This window comes from Lithobates pipiens, unplaced genomic scaffold, assembly GCF_037356315.1.
Source record: "Lithobates pipiens isolate NorthernLeopardFrog02 unplaced genomic scaffold, aLitPip1_a1.2 Scaffold_27, whole genome shotgun sequence".
In the NCBI taxonomy this organism is placed as follows: Eukaryota; Metazoa; Chordata; class Amphibia; order Anura; family Ranidae; genus Lithobates; species Lithobates pipiens.
Window position 1 is genome coordinate 109908516 of NW_027507788.1, and position 16463 is coordinate 109924978.

At 43.9% G+C, this 16463-nt stretch overlaps 1 protein-coding gene across 2 annotated transcripts in view; it reads right to left on the reverse strand.

Moving 5' to 3' along the window:
• The window catches only part of GRIK4 (glutamate ionotropic receptor kainate type subunit 4), a 799826-nt gene that overhangs the window by 469983 nt on the left and 313380 nt on the right, over positions 1 to 16463 (reverse strand). For both annotated transcript variants that reach the window (XR_013263204.1, XM_077457367.1), the window contains exon 2: positions 8566 to 8699. Coding sequence is in view for 1 of the 2 variants with exons in the window: in XM_077457367.1 (XP_077313493.1) it covers positions 8566 to 8647 (82 nt within the window). In the remaining variant the exon portion in view is untranslated. The remainder of the gene's footprint in view (positions 1 to 8565; positions 8700 to 16463) is intronic.

Below are 16463 nucleotides of genomic sequence, written 5' to 3' on the forward strand. Positions count from 1 at the left end.
CATCCCACTGGAGGATGCAGGCAGAATTTTCACCTGAGTGGAATACAGTGAGTACCCATAGAAACATTTTTAATTGGCCACAGGCAGCCATTCCGGGTATAGAGGATACAGAACCCACCCACAGGGATATCTTCTGGGCTGTAACATCCTGTAATATGTCTATTACTGCCCTTGCTGATGAACTCAAAGGCGTAAGGGCAGAAATCTCATATGTGCGTCATGACATGCAGACCTCTGCCCTGGGAGGCAGAATGAGCACAGTAGAAGACAACATGGTTCCCATGCAAAAGGACTTGAAACATAACTGCCACCTTACAGCACAACATATTGCGTGCTTAGATGACTTCGAAAATAATGTGTGTGCCCTGGGCATCCCTGAGAGGGCCGAGGGCAAAAACCCTGTCGTTTTCATCGAACAATGGCTTCTCTCTACTTTTGGCAAGGACGCTTTCTCCCCTCTATTTGTAATTGAAAGGGCACACAGGGTCACAGCATGTACTTTACCACCAAGCAACCATCCCTGCCCATTCCTATTCAAACTGCTGAACTACAAAGACAGTGACGCAATTCTCTCCAAAGCCAGAACCATGAGCGGGGACTATGGCTATTGACAACTCCAAGGTGTCATTATTCCCGGATTTTTTGGCAGAGCTGCAAAAGCAACGTGCAAAGTTTATCGATGTGAAATAAAGGCTCTGAGATCTTAACCTACAATATGCAATACTGTACCCTGCCTGCCTTAGGGTGGTCGCACTTGGAGAGATCCATTTTTTTGACCGACCTACCACTGCAGCACAATGGTTGGATCCTGAGGACAGAGCACTTAAAGCTGCCAGACTGCAACGTTTTGCTCATGCTTGATGTTCCATCACCCTACATCGCCCTGTTGGCTCCACACTTTTACTTTTGATGTTTTTTTCTTTTATCTAGCTTATGTTATGTTTATTATCTCTACTCAGACCCACCAGTGTTTCAACCCTGGACCTCTACTATTATGGATTCTATCGGACTGACCACATAAATTCAAGGTAACACCATTATAGGGAGAAATATGTATGCTCTTTTTGACTACTGATCAAAGTACCTCAGTATGGTGGCAAACTTAAAAATGTTGTACTGGAACGTTCAAGGACTAGGCAGTCCTGTGAAAAGATTGGCAGTCATTAGACACCCTAAAGCCCCGTACACACGAGAGGACTTATCTCCGACAGACCTCCAAAGGAGTTCCGCCGGAATTCCGACGGAGTTCTGGCGGACTTTTCGACCGAACGGACTTGGACACACACCATCACACCAAACTCCGACGGAGTCGAACGTGATGACGTACGACTGGATTCGAATAAGGAAGTTCATAGCCAGTAGCCAATAGCTGCCCTAGCGTCGGTTTTAGTCCGTCGGAGTAGCATACACACGAGCGGATTTTTCGACGGGGACCGGGTCCGGCGGAGTTCCGTCGGGAAAATTTGAAGCATGCTTCATTTCTAAAGTCCGTCAGACTTTGGCGAATCAAAAGTCCGTTGCAGCCCACACACGATCGGATAGTCTGACGGACTCAGTCCGTCGGAGTTTGGATGTCGAAAAGTCCGCTCGTGTGTACGGGGCTTTAGTCCATGAGGCAAGCATAGTCTGCCTACAGGAGACCCATTTCTCCCCTGACCCTACACCCAGCTTTAGCCCCCCGAGTATATAGAACCCAATTTCACTCAACCTACTCTGCATACTCTAGAGGAGTAAATATCCTGATATGTCAGGATATTCAGTTCCATTGCTCTCAAAAGCTCATAAACTCAGGGGGAGGTATGTATTTCTACTATGAACAGTCTCTGGCTTGCTATGTATAGTGGCTGGGATATATGTACCACCGCCATTCTTGTTCGAGGTCCTCAGGTGTTTGGCGAAATTTGTCCCAATTTCCAGATATACCGTTCCTGGCAGTGGGCGATTACAACAATTATAGAGATCCTCAATGGGACAAGCTTCCCGCACCCTCCAACATACCCCAAATAAAGGGGGACCTTTTTCGCTAGCTTACTCGTGGAGCTCGGACTGACAGACGTGTGGAAACTAGGACACCCAACTGCTAAAACAATATTCTTGTTACTCCAGGATAGACCTACAGTAGGTGCCCGTGATATTGTGTCAATCTTGCCGCTTTTATCTGGCTCACTTCGGGGAAGGAAATTGTTTCTTTTCCTTTCCCGATGAGCGACAAGCATCCCTGACATTGAGGCCGGGTTCACACTGGTGCGGGGATCCGAATTGGATTCCTGCCAATACCAAGCACTGTATTTGGTATGAATCTTAAGGGAGAACTCCACGCCAAATTTTAAATAAAAAACCGGCATGGGTTCCCCCTCCAGAGGCATACCAGGTCCTTAGGTCTGGTATGGATTTTAAGGGGAACCCCCTTTGCCGAAAAAACGGCGTGGGGGTCCCCCAAAATACATACCAGACCCTTATCCGAGCACGCAGCCAGGCCGGTCAGGAAAGGGGGTGGGGATGAGCGAGCGCCCCCCCCCCCCCTCCTGAGCCGTACCAGGCCCTCAACATAGAGGGTGGGTGCTTTGGGGAAGGGGGGTGCCCTGCGACCCCCCTACCCCAAAGTACCTTCCCGACAACCCTGTCCGTTGGATGTCGGGGTTTGCGGGCGGGGGGCTTATCGGAATCCGGGAGCTCCCTTTAATAAGGAGGCCCCCATATCCCGGCCATCCACCCTATGTGAATGAGTATGTGGTACATCGTACCCCTACCCATTCACCTGGGGAAAAAAGTGTCAATAAAAAAAACACACAACACAGGTTTTCAAAGTAATTTATTAGGCAGCTCCCGGGATCTTCTTCCCACTTCGGGGGTCTTCTCGCCGGGTTCCTCTTCTGCTCTTTTGCCATTCTTTTGCTAGCGGAGGAGAGCGTCATCACCGTCCTTGGGTGTTCTTCCGACTCCTTCGCGCTCTCTGGTTCTTCTCCACGCTCTCCAGCCTCTTCTCCCGCTCTCCGGTTCTTCTTCCGGGCTCCTCCGCTATCTTCTTACAGCTCTTTTACTAGCGTAAGAGCCCGGTCTCCTCCGTCCTTCCCTCTTCTCTCTTCTTTCTTCTTCCGATGTTGACACGTCGCTCTCTCCCGCTGAAATGCCGTGTGCGAGGAGACTTAGCATGCCCCGGGACCTGACGTCATAAGGGGCGGGGCCACCACGTGACATCCCCGATGACCACGCCCCATGCCTATATAAGTGATCACGCAGCGCTCACACGGCATTAGAGAGCGCTGTGTCAACATTGGAAGAAGAGAAGAGGGAAGAAGGATGCAGAAGACCAGGCTCCTCTGCTAGTAAAAGAGCCAGAAGAAGATAGCGAAGGAGCCGGAAGAAGAACCGGAAAGCGGGAGAAGACACCGGAGAGCGCGGAGAAGAACCAGAGAGCACGAAGGAGTCGGAAAAAGACCCCAGGACAGCGACGATGACGGAGAAAGATGGGCTCCTCCGCTAGCAAAAGAGCGGCAAAAGAGCAGAAGATAGCAGAGGAGCCCGGCGAGAAGACCCCTGAAGTTGGAAGAAGACCCCTGGAGCTGCCTAATAAATTACTTTGAAAACCTGTGTTTTGTGTTTTCTTTATTGACACTTTTTTTCCCCAGGTGAATGGGTAGGAGTACGATGTACCCCATACTCATTCACATAGGGTAAGGGTCGGGATCTGGGGGCCTCCTTATTAAATCCAATAAGCCCCTCGTCCGCAGACTCAGACAACCAATGACCAAGGTTGTCAGGAAGAGGCCCTTGTCCTCATCAACATGGGGACAAGGTGCATTGGGGTGGGGGGAGGCTGCAGGGCACCCCTCTTCCCCAAAGCACCCACCCCCCTATGTTGAGGGCCTGGCATGACTTGGGTGGGGGCACATCGCTCATCCCCACTCCCTTTCCTGACCGGCCGGGCTGCGTGCTCGGATAAGAGTCTGGTACGGATTTTGGGGGAACCCCACGCCATTTTTTGGCGTAGGGGTTTCCCCTTAAAACCCCTACCAGACCTAACGGCCTGGTATGCCCCTGAAGGCATGCAAATCTTATTAGAGAGGTGACATTGTCTCTTATTTATCGCGCTCGCTGCTATAGGAATATGTGACATTTTCCTATTGTAGCCAGCGTGAGGACCAGCGCGACGGGATTGCGCTGGTTCGAGAAGCCTGTCGCCGAAACACAATATCGGCGGCACCTACTGTAGGCTTAGGTAATAATATACTACTCCCGTTGGATGTAGCCTCAGATTATGTGGACAGACATACTTCCGATCACTCCTCGTTTTGGGTAACTATCTCATTGCCCACCACCACTAAACATATATGCTGAAACGTAACCCCTTCTGGTTCTCTCTATTCCCGGAACTAGACCCCATGCATGAGCTGCTGAAACTCTTTATTCAGGATAATCTAAAGAATACATAGAATGCATTAAGGTAAAAAATGCTGAGGGTTTACAACCCCTTTAAGGTAAAGTCCTATCTGTAGGCAATGTTTTATTTTTGCAAAATCTGTAGATAGGGCAGCAGGTTCTCTGTTTATAGTTGTGGATAGGCATGAGCCGAACACCCCCCGGTTCGGTTCGTACCAGAACTTTCGAACGAACCGCAAATTTGTACAAACGTTAGAACCCCATTGAAGTCTATGGGACTTGAATGTTCGAAATAAAAAGTGCTAATTTTAATGGCTAATATGCAAGATACTGTCCTAAAAAGGGTTTGGGGACCTGGCTCCTACCCCAGGGGACATGGGTCAATGCCTAAAATGTTTTGAAAAATGTCCGTTTTGGCGGGAGCACTGATTTTAATGACGATTAAAGTGAAAAAAAAAGTGAAATATCCCTTTAAATATCGTGCCTGGGGGGTGTCTATAGTATGCCTGTGAAGTGCCATGTGTTTCCCGTGTTTAGAACAGTCCCTGCACAAAATTACATTTAACGGAAAAAAAGTAATTTCAACCTGCTTGTGTTTTTAATGTAATATCTGGTTCCGGCAATATGGATGAAAATCATTGAGAAAAATGGCATGGGTAGCCCCCCTGCCCAATACCAGCCCCTTTGGGTCTTGTACGGATATTAAGGGGAACCCCGTACCCATATTAAAAAAAGGAAAGACGTGGGGCCCCCAGGCCCTATATACTCAGAACAGCAGTATACAGGCGGTGCAAACAAGACAGGGACTGTGTAGATTTGTTGTGTTAAGTAGAATCTGTGTGTAATTTTGAACTGGTACATTTTTAAAGTGTAGCTGCAGTCCAAAAATCTATTTTTAAGCTTTTTGTAACGGTGTATACTGCGGTCAGGGTACGCAGACAGCACGCACAATCTCCTACAACTGACTGCAAGCTCTATTAAAAAAGAACAATATAGCTAGCTATATAGGTGGATATAACGGTGTATACTGCGGTCAGGGCACGCAGACAGCATGCACAATCTCCTACAACTGACTGCAAGCTCTATTAAAAAAGAGCAATACAGCTAGCTATATAGGTGGATATAAGGGTGTATACTGCGGTCAGGGCACGCAGACAGCACGCGCAATCTCCTACAACTGACTGCAAGCTCTATTAAAAAAGAGCAATATAGCTAGCTATATAGGTGGATATAATGGTGTATACTGCGGTCAGGGCACGCAGACAACACCCACTACAGAAGAGCAAGAATGCAAAATCGGGCGATAACAAACGGTGTATACTGTGTTGAAGGTACACAGAACACCCACTAACTCCTACAGATGCCAACACACTACACAAGGCCGCCGCGCTGGCGGTCTTATATAGTGTGGGGCTTGTACTACACAGCCTGAGCTATGATTGGCCACAGGCATCCTGCCTGTGGCCAATCATGGCTCTCCTCGCTTCCGGTGCTGTGATTGGCCAAGCATGCGGGGTCACAGTGCATGCTTGGCCAATCATGAGCCAGCAATGCACTGCGATGGTGCAGTGCATTGTGGGCCGTGAGCGCCACACAAATTTGTCGCGAACGGTCCATAACGTTCGGTATTCACCGAACGGGCGAACAGCCGATGTTCGAGTCGAACACGAAGCTCATCCCTAGTGGTGGAAGCAAGGCCCCCAAAAAGCTGGAACAAGAGTTCACCTCTCTCTCTCAAAGCTGGAAGTACCTTGTCTTTTGTGTGAAAGAAGTGCATCCTTGTAATGACATCTTTTAGAGGGCCTGATCATCTCTCTTCTGAGTCAGGGCAGTGTGGAGGGGGTCCATTCCCAGTTTTTCCAGCAGTAGATCTGGAAGGAGCTCCTGAAAGCAGGCAGCAATTGTATCTTCTACAATTTTAGGGAGCCCACTGATCCTCTGCTTATCTCTCCAAGTCCTATTCTCATCACATTGCTGCATATCTGCTTAATTTGTAGTAATTGTAATTCCTATTGCAGGCAGCCTATTTAAAGGCAAACTTTTTTCTATTAGGGATGGGCCGAACACCCCCTGGTTCAGTTCTCACCAAAACACGCAAACAGACAAAAATCTCTAACGAACATGCAAACCCTATTATGGGACACGAACATGAAAAATCAAGTGATCATTTTAAATGCTTATATGCAAGTTAATGCCATAAAAAGTGTTTGGGGACCCGGGTACTTCCCTAGGAGACATGTATCAATGCAAAATTAAGTTTTTAAAACAACAGTTTTTTCAGGAGCAGTGATTTTAATAATTCTTAATGTGAAACAATAAAAATTAAAGATTCCTTTAAATATCATGCCTGGGGGGTTCCCCCAAATCTGCCTGTGAAGTGGTGCATCTGTGCGATGTCTAAAGTGCTGCAGCAAAATGAAAAAAATTCATTTAAAGTGTAAATCCAGTTTAAAATCTCAATTTTTGGATTCTATTAGCAAAGTAATCAGTCTAATTCTCTTGTCCCCCTTATAAAACTTGTGCCTTCTTTTATTTTTTCACAGCTGTTTTAGTTTAGTTGTAAAGGTTTGTTTGAGTGAGAAAATATGGAGTACCTGAAAGTGGGCGATCTTATGATTGTACCCAACTGCAGTAACAATGGGCATGCTCACTTCTTCTCTCCTGCAAGTACCATGATGCGCGAGAGCGTCCCTTCTGGGACACAGCCTATCATGGTTAAAGAGCTGTGGCTCTTTACAGAGATTGGGGTTGCGCCGTGTCCTAGCAACACGGCGCAGCCGCGATCTCCGCGTTGTGTGCCCCGCCTCGCCCCGCCGTCAATTTACGGCAGAGTGGGCAGAAACCAGTTAAAGAGGTTCCCCCTCTCTATTTGCCCGGTTTACCATTATCATTGAAAGTGAAAGTAAGAGAAAATCCCAAATTTTGGGTTGTCTCCTGTAAAGTAAGATAGAGGAAAATCTTTCAATGGGGACACTAGATCTGGTGACCTGGGGGTCCCCAAAGAAATAACTTGATATGGAGAGATTTCCTCTCACTTCCTGTTTGGCTATGGGACAATGTAAGGTAAATCTCTGCAATGGGACATGGACGGCAAAAAAATATCTGACAGGGGTTATAAGCCTCCCTTGCTCTATGCAAAATGAAAAAAATAAGTTTTGCCTATAGTTCTATGTTAAGTTGCATGGTCTGTTGTTTCCATGCAGTAAATCGGTATATATCTTTTTGGATTGTACTGTAATCTCCTCTTGGATCATTTATTATTTATTAGCCCAGTAAAATATGGTACAGCTAAGATCAGAGAGCTGGCCTATGGGGGAAAGAATGAGTGCCTCTCAGAGGATTGAAAAGAATTCTCTGGAAAAAAAGGGCTCCACGGACTCATCATCACAAACAGGAGCGGTCACCATCTTGGTTGCCCTGCACAAGGCTGAGGAAGATCTAAAGGGTGTATCTAAAGGGTGTGCTTGAGTCAGGCAGCGATGTAGGACTGAGGTATTTGAGAGCATATCAGTTTGCCCAGGGAGTGTAAAGCAGTATCACTATCCCATCATTCTTTTTTTATCTAATAGGCAACAATGATGTTGCTTTAGTAGCGTTTTATCAATAAAAACATGTGTTAAAACATTTACATAATCTGTTTCAGGAGCAGCGCTGCACAACACATGGAGACTATCCAGTGTTGTGTTAAATAATGAGCTAAATTAAAGCAACTAGAACATCACAGTTTGCTTACAGTGTGTTTAAATTAAACAAAAGATCATTACTTGTTACAGATATTTGCTTTTTAGACAAACTTCATGGATATCTGCCATCAGCCTGATATTTGAACTATTTATAAATATCTGCAATGTTCTTCTACATCTCTGACTTATGCCTTCTGCTCTCCAGTTTTTACTTCTCCACAAGATCTTCTGTTTGGCCCCAATTCAACTAGTAAACAAATCAGTACAGACAGATAACACTCACTGCAAAGACCACCAGTGTAAGCTTAGATACTGTATGAAAGGGGGCAGTTCAGGCAAACGAGGGGGCACACAGTAAAATTCAGTATATTGTTTCTTCCGTAAGGACATTGTGTACTTGTTTATGTAATTGAAGTAAAGTAACGTTTGCATTAACAGCTAATCATCATTGCTTCGTAATGTACGTCTATGAATGAAGTTTAATAGCGAACAATGAACTTACCAATTCGAATGGAGTGGGGGCTGCCAGTGGACTCCATCAGCAACAACAAAAGAAGCACCAGAGGCGCCAGAACACGTAGCATTTTACACAAATCGTCATGAAGCCCTCTTGTAATGTGGGCATTCCATAAATGTCTGCAGAATAAAAAAAAAGTATATTTGAAACAGTACTAAAATATATGGCCATAATGAGAAGAGAAGGGAGAAGATTAATTTTGCTATTCACTGCAACAAAATTAAATGAAAATACCAAAGTTACCTGAAAGCACTAGATTAAAATGAAGATTAAATTGCAGAATAATCTACAAATTTTTTATTAAATGACATCGTTTGACAATATATGCATACATACAGCATATATTACCATCACTTTATGTGTTTTGACTTTTAGACACATTTAGAATATTTAAAACAAAGAGGGTGTATTTTAAAAAGGCCTATGATGCACCTCTCAGCGCCAGATTCAACAAACCAACAATCCAAAAAGTAATTATATTATATATATATGTGACCGATTCAGTTAATGAAAATAACCGCAGAGGTCTATAGGATAGCAGCCATTTTAAACAATTAAACAATTATGTAACATGTAGTACAAAAAATAAATCAGTTCAAATGCTGAAAATTTCAGTACTAAAACAGCGCTGTAAGTCAAGTCCAAGGTAGCACCATATAGAAAAAGTCCTTAATGTGCAGAAAAGGTGACAATAGTGGTTTGATTAGCGTTGTAAGGTGATATCGGTGTTTATTTCAAGTGCTGTTAATATGCCATCCACCAGATTTGCACAGGTAATTCACCGCGTGTAGTACGTGCCCCCCTAGGGGGTTAAACTCACCAGACAGAGCTGAAAAAAGCGCCTTTAAGGAGATATTCCCTCTCTAGTTATACCACAATTTCATTGCCATCCACTAGGGTCCGACTGCCAAAAGTGCTCCAATCACGTCATAGAATAAAGAAAAGTTTGCACATAGCGTAATTCTATTTTATTAAATTGTTAGCCACACAAGTAAAAAAGACCCCCTATAATAATCTGCATACATTAATTCCAAGTAAAACAGCATTTAAAAGATGTGTGTTCAATCACCGTATTGTCTGGACGCCAGGAACCTCCACATGTGTTTCTTTGCTGACACTGCGTGTCACTTCCTGAGTCTGGTTAGCGGTGGAACGCAATCGTCACTTCCGGTAACGTTGTGTAGGCCACGCCCTGATGCATTTCGTCACTTCCGACTTCAACAGAGGGCGTGGCCACACGACTAAGGAGGCGAGTTTATATCGCCCCGTCCACCGCTGTGAGGGCCAATAGAATGCCGCCCAGCCCACATAACACTACCCATTGTCATGGAAACCGGGCGCGCTCAGCTCTACACACAGCAGGGAACGAGGCGAACACATAAAAACAAGCGAGAAATGGATAACTTGGTCCGCACTGCGGCGATCTTGGAGCATCAACATTTAAAGCAAAATATAAAGTAAAACTGCTTAGTAATAGTAATCAAATAATGGCAAGAAGCAAAGCTTACTGAGATACAACAACAGCTACATTAAACAGAGAGCTGATTAAACGCTGGGAATGCATATTGACCAAGCGCAGCTTATGTTACATATAAATAACAGCCATGTCAAGGAAAGACAATAAGCTCCGCTGAAGTTAAAATTATGGGTACATACCTATTCATAATAAAAATATATATATATATGGCAAAGTATCCTTGATGCGATATTAATCAAAAGCTGCACATATTATAGAGGCAGAAAATGTTTTCCATATTAAATTATGCTGGGTTACTCATGCCCTAAATTACAAAATAATAGGTCAAAGAATACGTGGGTACCCATAACAATCAGATAACTAAAAATTATTAAAAAAATAATAAAATTTCAAAGTTAAGTGTGTACCATAGTAAGTTTCTGATACCCATCAAAACTAACTCTGTACTTCCCTCAAAACCTAGCTTCATTTATAGGCGGGCCCCTAATTATGCAGATAAAATAGTAAAGAAAGTATTAGACCCCCATCTCATCCCCCTACTTTTTGGGAAAAAGATGAGTTTTATGCCTGCAGAAAATGTAGGGCCTGCAAAGAAGTTAACAAACCTCTGAGGGCCATTGACTGTTTTGTAGCTACATTGAATAATAAAGAATTTAAAATGAAAGAGTTTAATACATGTAATACTCCATACGTAGTCTATGCTTTGCAGTGCCCTTGCGGGCTCATCTATATAGGCCATACAAAAAGATTATTAAGGATCTGTATAGCAAAACATATTGCCAATATTAAACTAGGCTTTAAGGATCACAATGTATCTTTACACTTTAAGATCCATCACAATCAGGACCCATCAGGGCTAAAGTTTTGGGGCATTGGTCATATGAAACCCGCCTGGAGAGGGTCAAATCTAGTACGTGAACTTTCCAAACGCGAAACTGAATGGATATATTTAGTTGACACATTAGCACCGAAAGGGTTAAAACGTGGATTTAGATATAAATTGTTTTATTAGCGACTATTAATTCCCCTTTCTTCTGATATGCGCTTTAATACATCATCAGGACCTATCCTTTGGAGCACGGTATTAAATAATAGAATTAAAGTTTGGGTACATCATATCCTTATCCTTAATTACATTTTATCTCAAATTTTTTAGGCAATTTATATTTTTATATTTTTTTTACATATATGTATATATTTTTTTGGGTCATTTTTATCTTTTGGGGATGATGATCAGTATTGATGGCCATTTTTGATTTTTTGATACACTTTTCCACTGAAGTTTCTCCTCTGAGTTAGTTTTGATGGGTATCAGAAACTTACTATGGTACACACTTAACTTTGAAATTGTATTCTTTTTTTAATCATTTTTAGATATCTGATTGTTATGGGTACCCACGTATTCTTTGACCTATTATTTTGTAATTTAGGGCATGAGTAACCCAGCATAATTTAATATGGAAAACATTTTCTGCCTCTATAATATGTGCAGCTTTTGATTAATATCGCATCAAGGATACTTTGCCATATATATATATATATATATATATATATATATATATTTATTATGAATAGGTATGTACCCCTAATTTTAACTTCAGCGGAGCTTATTGTCTTTCCTTGACATGGCTGTTATTTATATGTAACATAAGCTGCGCTTGGTCAATATGCATTCCCAGCGTTTAATCAGCTCTCTGTTTAATGTAGCTGTTGTTGTATCTCAGTAAGCTTTGCTTCTTTCCATTATTTGATTAGTATTACTAAGCAGTTTTACTTTATATTTTGCTTTAAATGTTGATGCTCCGGGATCGCCGCAGTGCAGACCAAGTTATCCATTTCTCGCTTGTTTTTATGTGTTCGCCTCGTTCCCCGCTGTGTGTGGAGCTGAGCGCGCCCGGTTTCCATGACAATGGGTAGTGTTGTGTGGGCTGGGCGGCGTTCTATTGGCCCTCACGGCGGTGGATGTGGCGATATAAACTCGCCTCCTTAGTCGTGTGGATGGCTGTGGATGGCAATGAAAATTGCTGTATAACTAGAGAGGGAATATCTCCTTAAAGGCGCTTTTTCAGCTCTGTCTGGTGAGTTTAACCCCCTAGGGGGGCACGTGCTACACGCGGTGAAATACCTGTGCAAATCTGGTGGGTGGCATATTAACAGCACTTGAAATAAACACCGATATCACCTTACAACGCTGATCAAACCACTATTGTCACCTTTTCTGCACATTAAGGACTTTTTCTATATGGTGCTACCTTGGACTTGACTTACAGCGCTGTTTTAGTACTGAAATTTTCAGCATTTGAACTGATTTATTTTTTGTACTACATGTTACACATTTAGAATATTGTTTAAATATATTTTTATTATCCACAAAAAATTCTGAGCCCTTGTACACATTGTCGGACATTCCGGCAACCAAATCCAACGGATTTTGTCCAACGGATTTTGTCCAAAACTATTGCATACACACGGTCGGACAAAGTTGTCGGAAAATCCGATTGTACATAACGTGATGACGTTATTGCGTTAGGACGGGACTACGTTCAGGCTAGTAGCCAATAGCTTTGGTCTAGGAATTTGATCTGAGCATGCGTGGCACTTTGTCCGTCGGAGTAGGCTACACATGATCGGAGTATATCCGATCGGAGCATTTTGCATTGGTAGGTGGCACTGATAGGTGGGCCTTCACGGATCATGGGCCGTTTACCACGTGATCGCTCCGTCAAATGATCACTTATAAACAAACCGGTGTCATGTTATGACGCCGGTTCCTCCCTCCCCCTCTCTGTACCGATCGGTACAGCGGAGGGGGAAGAGATCGGTGTCAGCAGCGATGTGGGCTGCATCTGCAGTGCCCACATCGCTGCTCACCGAAAATTAACCCCTCAATTCCCTGCCATTACTCTGCAATACTCTGCAATGCCAGCTAATACTCTGCAATACCCTGCTATTACTCTGCAATACCCTGCAATACCCTGCAATACCCTGCAATACCCTGCCATTACTCTGCAATACTCTGCAATACCCTGCCATTACTCTGCAATACCCTGCAATACTCTGCAATACCCTGCAATACTCTGCAATACCCTGCCATTACTCTGCAATACTCTGCAACACTCTGCAACACTCTGCAACACTCTGCAATACTCTGCAACACTCTGCAATACTCTGCAACACTCTGCAATGCTCTGCAACACCCTGCAATACCCTGCAACACTCTGCAACACTCTGCAACACTCTGCAACACTCTGCAATGCTCTGCAACACCCTGCAATACCCTGCAACACTCTGCAACACTCTGCAATACCCTGCAACACTCTGCAATGCTCTGCAACACCCACCAATGCCCTGCAACACTCTGCAATACCCTGCAACACTCTGCAATGCTCTGCAACACCCGCCAATACCCTGCAACACTCTGCAATGCTCTGCAACACCCGCCAATACCCTGCAATGCTCTGCAACGCAATACTCTGCAACGCCATACTCTGAGATACCCAGCCATACTCTGAGATACCCAGCCATAGTCGGTGATACCCTGCAATACCCAGCCATAGACACCCCCCCCCCCCTCCCGCCGCCCTCCGGTGCTTCTACCGACTCGCCAATACGATCAAAGCCAGAATCTTTTTTTTTTTTTTTTTTTCAGGCTTCCCAGCGTAGAGGTGAGATGTGGGGTCTTATTGACCCCATATCTCACTGTAAAGAGGACCTGTCATGCCATATTCCTATTACAAGGGATGTTTACATTCCTTGTAATAGGAATAAAAGGGCTAAAAAAAAATTTGGGGGGTAAAAAAATGTCAAACTAAAATAAATAAAGTAAAATGAACAATAAAAAAAAAAATTTTTTTAAAGCGCCCCTGTCCCCATGTGCTCGCATGCAGAAGCGAACACATACGTAAGTCCCGCCCACATATGAAAACGGTGTTCAAACCACACATGTGAGGTATCGCTGCGAACGTTAGAGCGAGAGCAATAATTCTAGCCCTAGACCTCCTCTGTAACTCAAAACATATAACCAGTAAAAAAAATTTTTAATCGTCGCCTTTGGGGATTTTTAAGTAGCGACGTTTGGCGCCATTCCACGAGCGTGTGCAATTTTGAAGAGTGACATGTTAGGTATCTATTTACTCAGCGTAACTTCATCTTTCACATTATACAAAAATTGGGCTAACTTTACTGTGTTTTTTTTTTAAGCACAAAACTGTTTTTTTCCCAAAAAAAGCATTCGAAAAATTGCTGCGCAAATACCGTGCGAGATAAAAAGTTGCAATGACCTCGATTGTATTCTCCAGGGTGTTTGCTAAAAAAACATATATAATGTTTTGGGATTTTATGTAATTTTCTAGCAAATAAATTATGATTTTTACATGTAGGAGAGAAATGTCAGAATTGTCCTGGGTGCTCCAGAACGCCTGATGGCGCTCCCTCTGTATGTGGCCACACTGTGTAAAAGTCTCACACATGTGGTATCGCCGTACTCAGGAGTAATAGCAGAATGTGTTTTGGGATGTAATTTGTGGTATGCATATGCTGTGTGTGAGAAATAAACTGATAATATGACAATTTTGTGAAAAAACAAAAAAAAGTAAAAAAAATCTTGATTTTGCAAAGAATTGTGGGAAAAAATGACAACTTCAAAAAATCATCATGCCTCTTACTAAATACCTTGGAATGTCTTCTTTCCAAAAAGGGGTCATTTGGGGGGTATTTGTACTTTTCTGGCATGTTAGGGTCTCAAGAATTGAAATAGGCCGTCAGTACTTCAGGTGTGATCAATTTTTAGATATTGGCACCATAGCTTGTGGACTCTATAACTTTCACAAAGACCAAATAATATCCACCAATTTGTACTTATTTTTACCAAAGATATGTAGTAGTATAAATTTTGGCCAAAATTTATGAAGAAAAAATTACTAATCTGCTAAATTTTATAACAGAAACAAAGAAAAGTTCATTTTTTTACAGAATTTTCTGTATTTTTTCTTTTATAGCACAAAAAATAAAAAACCCAGCGGTGATTAAATACCACCAAAAGAAAGCTCCATTTGTGTGAAAAAAAAGGACAAAAATGTCATATAGGTCCAGTGTTGCATGACTGAGTAATTGTCATTCAAAATGTGAGAGCACCGAAAGCTGAAAATTGGTCTGGTTATTAAAGGGGTTGTAAAGTAAAATTTTTTATTTTTTTAAAATAACAAACATGTCATACTTACTTCCACTGTGCAGCTTGTTTTGCACAGAGTGGCCCCGAACCTGCTCTTCTGGGGTCCCTCGGCGGCTGTCTCAGCTTCCTCCCGCAGGTGCTTCTCACGTTAATGCGAGCTCCCTCGCATTGGTGAGAAGCACTGCGGGCGCGCTCCCGTGATACAGCCGGCGGCTATAGCCGCTCGCTGTATCACAAGGCCCCGCCCCCCGGCGCGCTGCGTCATTGGATGTGATTGACAGCAGCGCGAGCCAATGGCTGCGCTGCTTTCAGGCTGAGCGGCGAAGAGGACGGCGGGGGCGAGCGCGGGATTTTCGAGGGGTCAGGTAAGTAAAACGGGGGGACTGGGGGCGCCGGCAGTGTGAGATGTTTTTTCACCTTAATGCATAGAATGCATTAAGGTGAAAAAACATTTACCTTTACAACCCCTTTAAGGGTGTTTAAGTGCCCAGTGGTCAAGTGGTTAATCAAAGAAGCAGCCAAGTAGCCCATGGTAACTCTGGAGGAACTGCAGAGATTCACAGCTCAGATGGGAGAACCTATTAGTCGTGCACTCCACAAATCTGGCCTTTATGGAAGAGTAGCAAAAAGAAAGCCATTGTTGAAATAAAGCCATAAGAAGTCCCTTTTGCAGTTTGCGAGAAGCCATGTACTGGACACAGCAAACATGTGGAAGAAGTGCTCAAAAACGGACACTGAACATCACCTTGAACACACCATCCATGGTGGTGGCAGCATTGTGTTGTGGAGATGCTTTTTTTCAGCAGGTACAGGGAAGCTGGTCAGAGTTAATGGGAAAATGGATGGAGCCAAATACAGCCGAAGCTCCGGGCGGACGAAAAAGCCGCGTGTGAGCGGAAAAAGAAGGCCCTTGCCTAAGGCATGGCTCCTTCCTTAGCCTTCCTGGCATGTGGGAGTAGTGTACTTTTACCACCTGTGGCATTTTTAATAATGTCATGCAAAGAGGCTCCTAAGAGCCGGTCACTAAGGAAGGGAAGATCCGTCAGGGCTTTTTTGGATGCCCGGTCAGCAGACCAGCATTTCAGCCAAATCTAGCGCCTCAGCACCACTGCTGACACTGAAGCCCTGGATAACAGGGGGAGGGTATCCAGGGCCGTGTCACAAACATACTTAAGGTCTTGCACTAGTTGGTCTGCTAGTTCCACGCAGACAGGCGAAGACTGCTGTTCTCCCAAT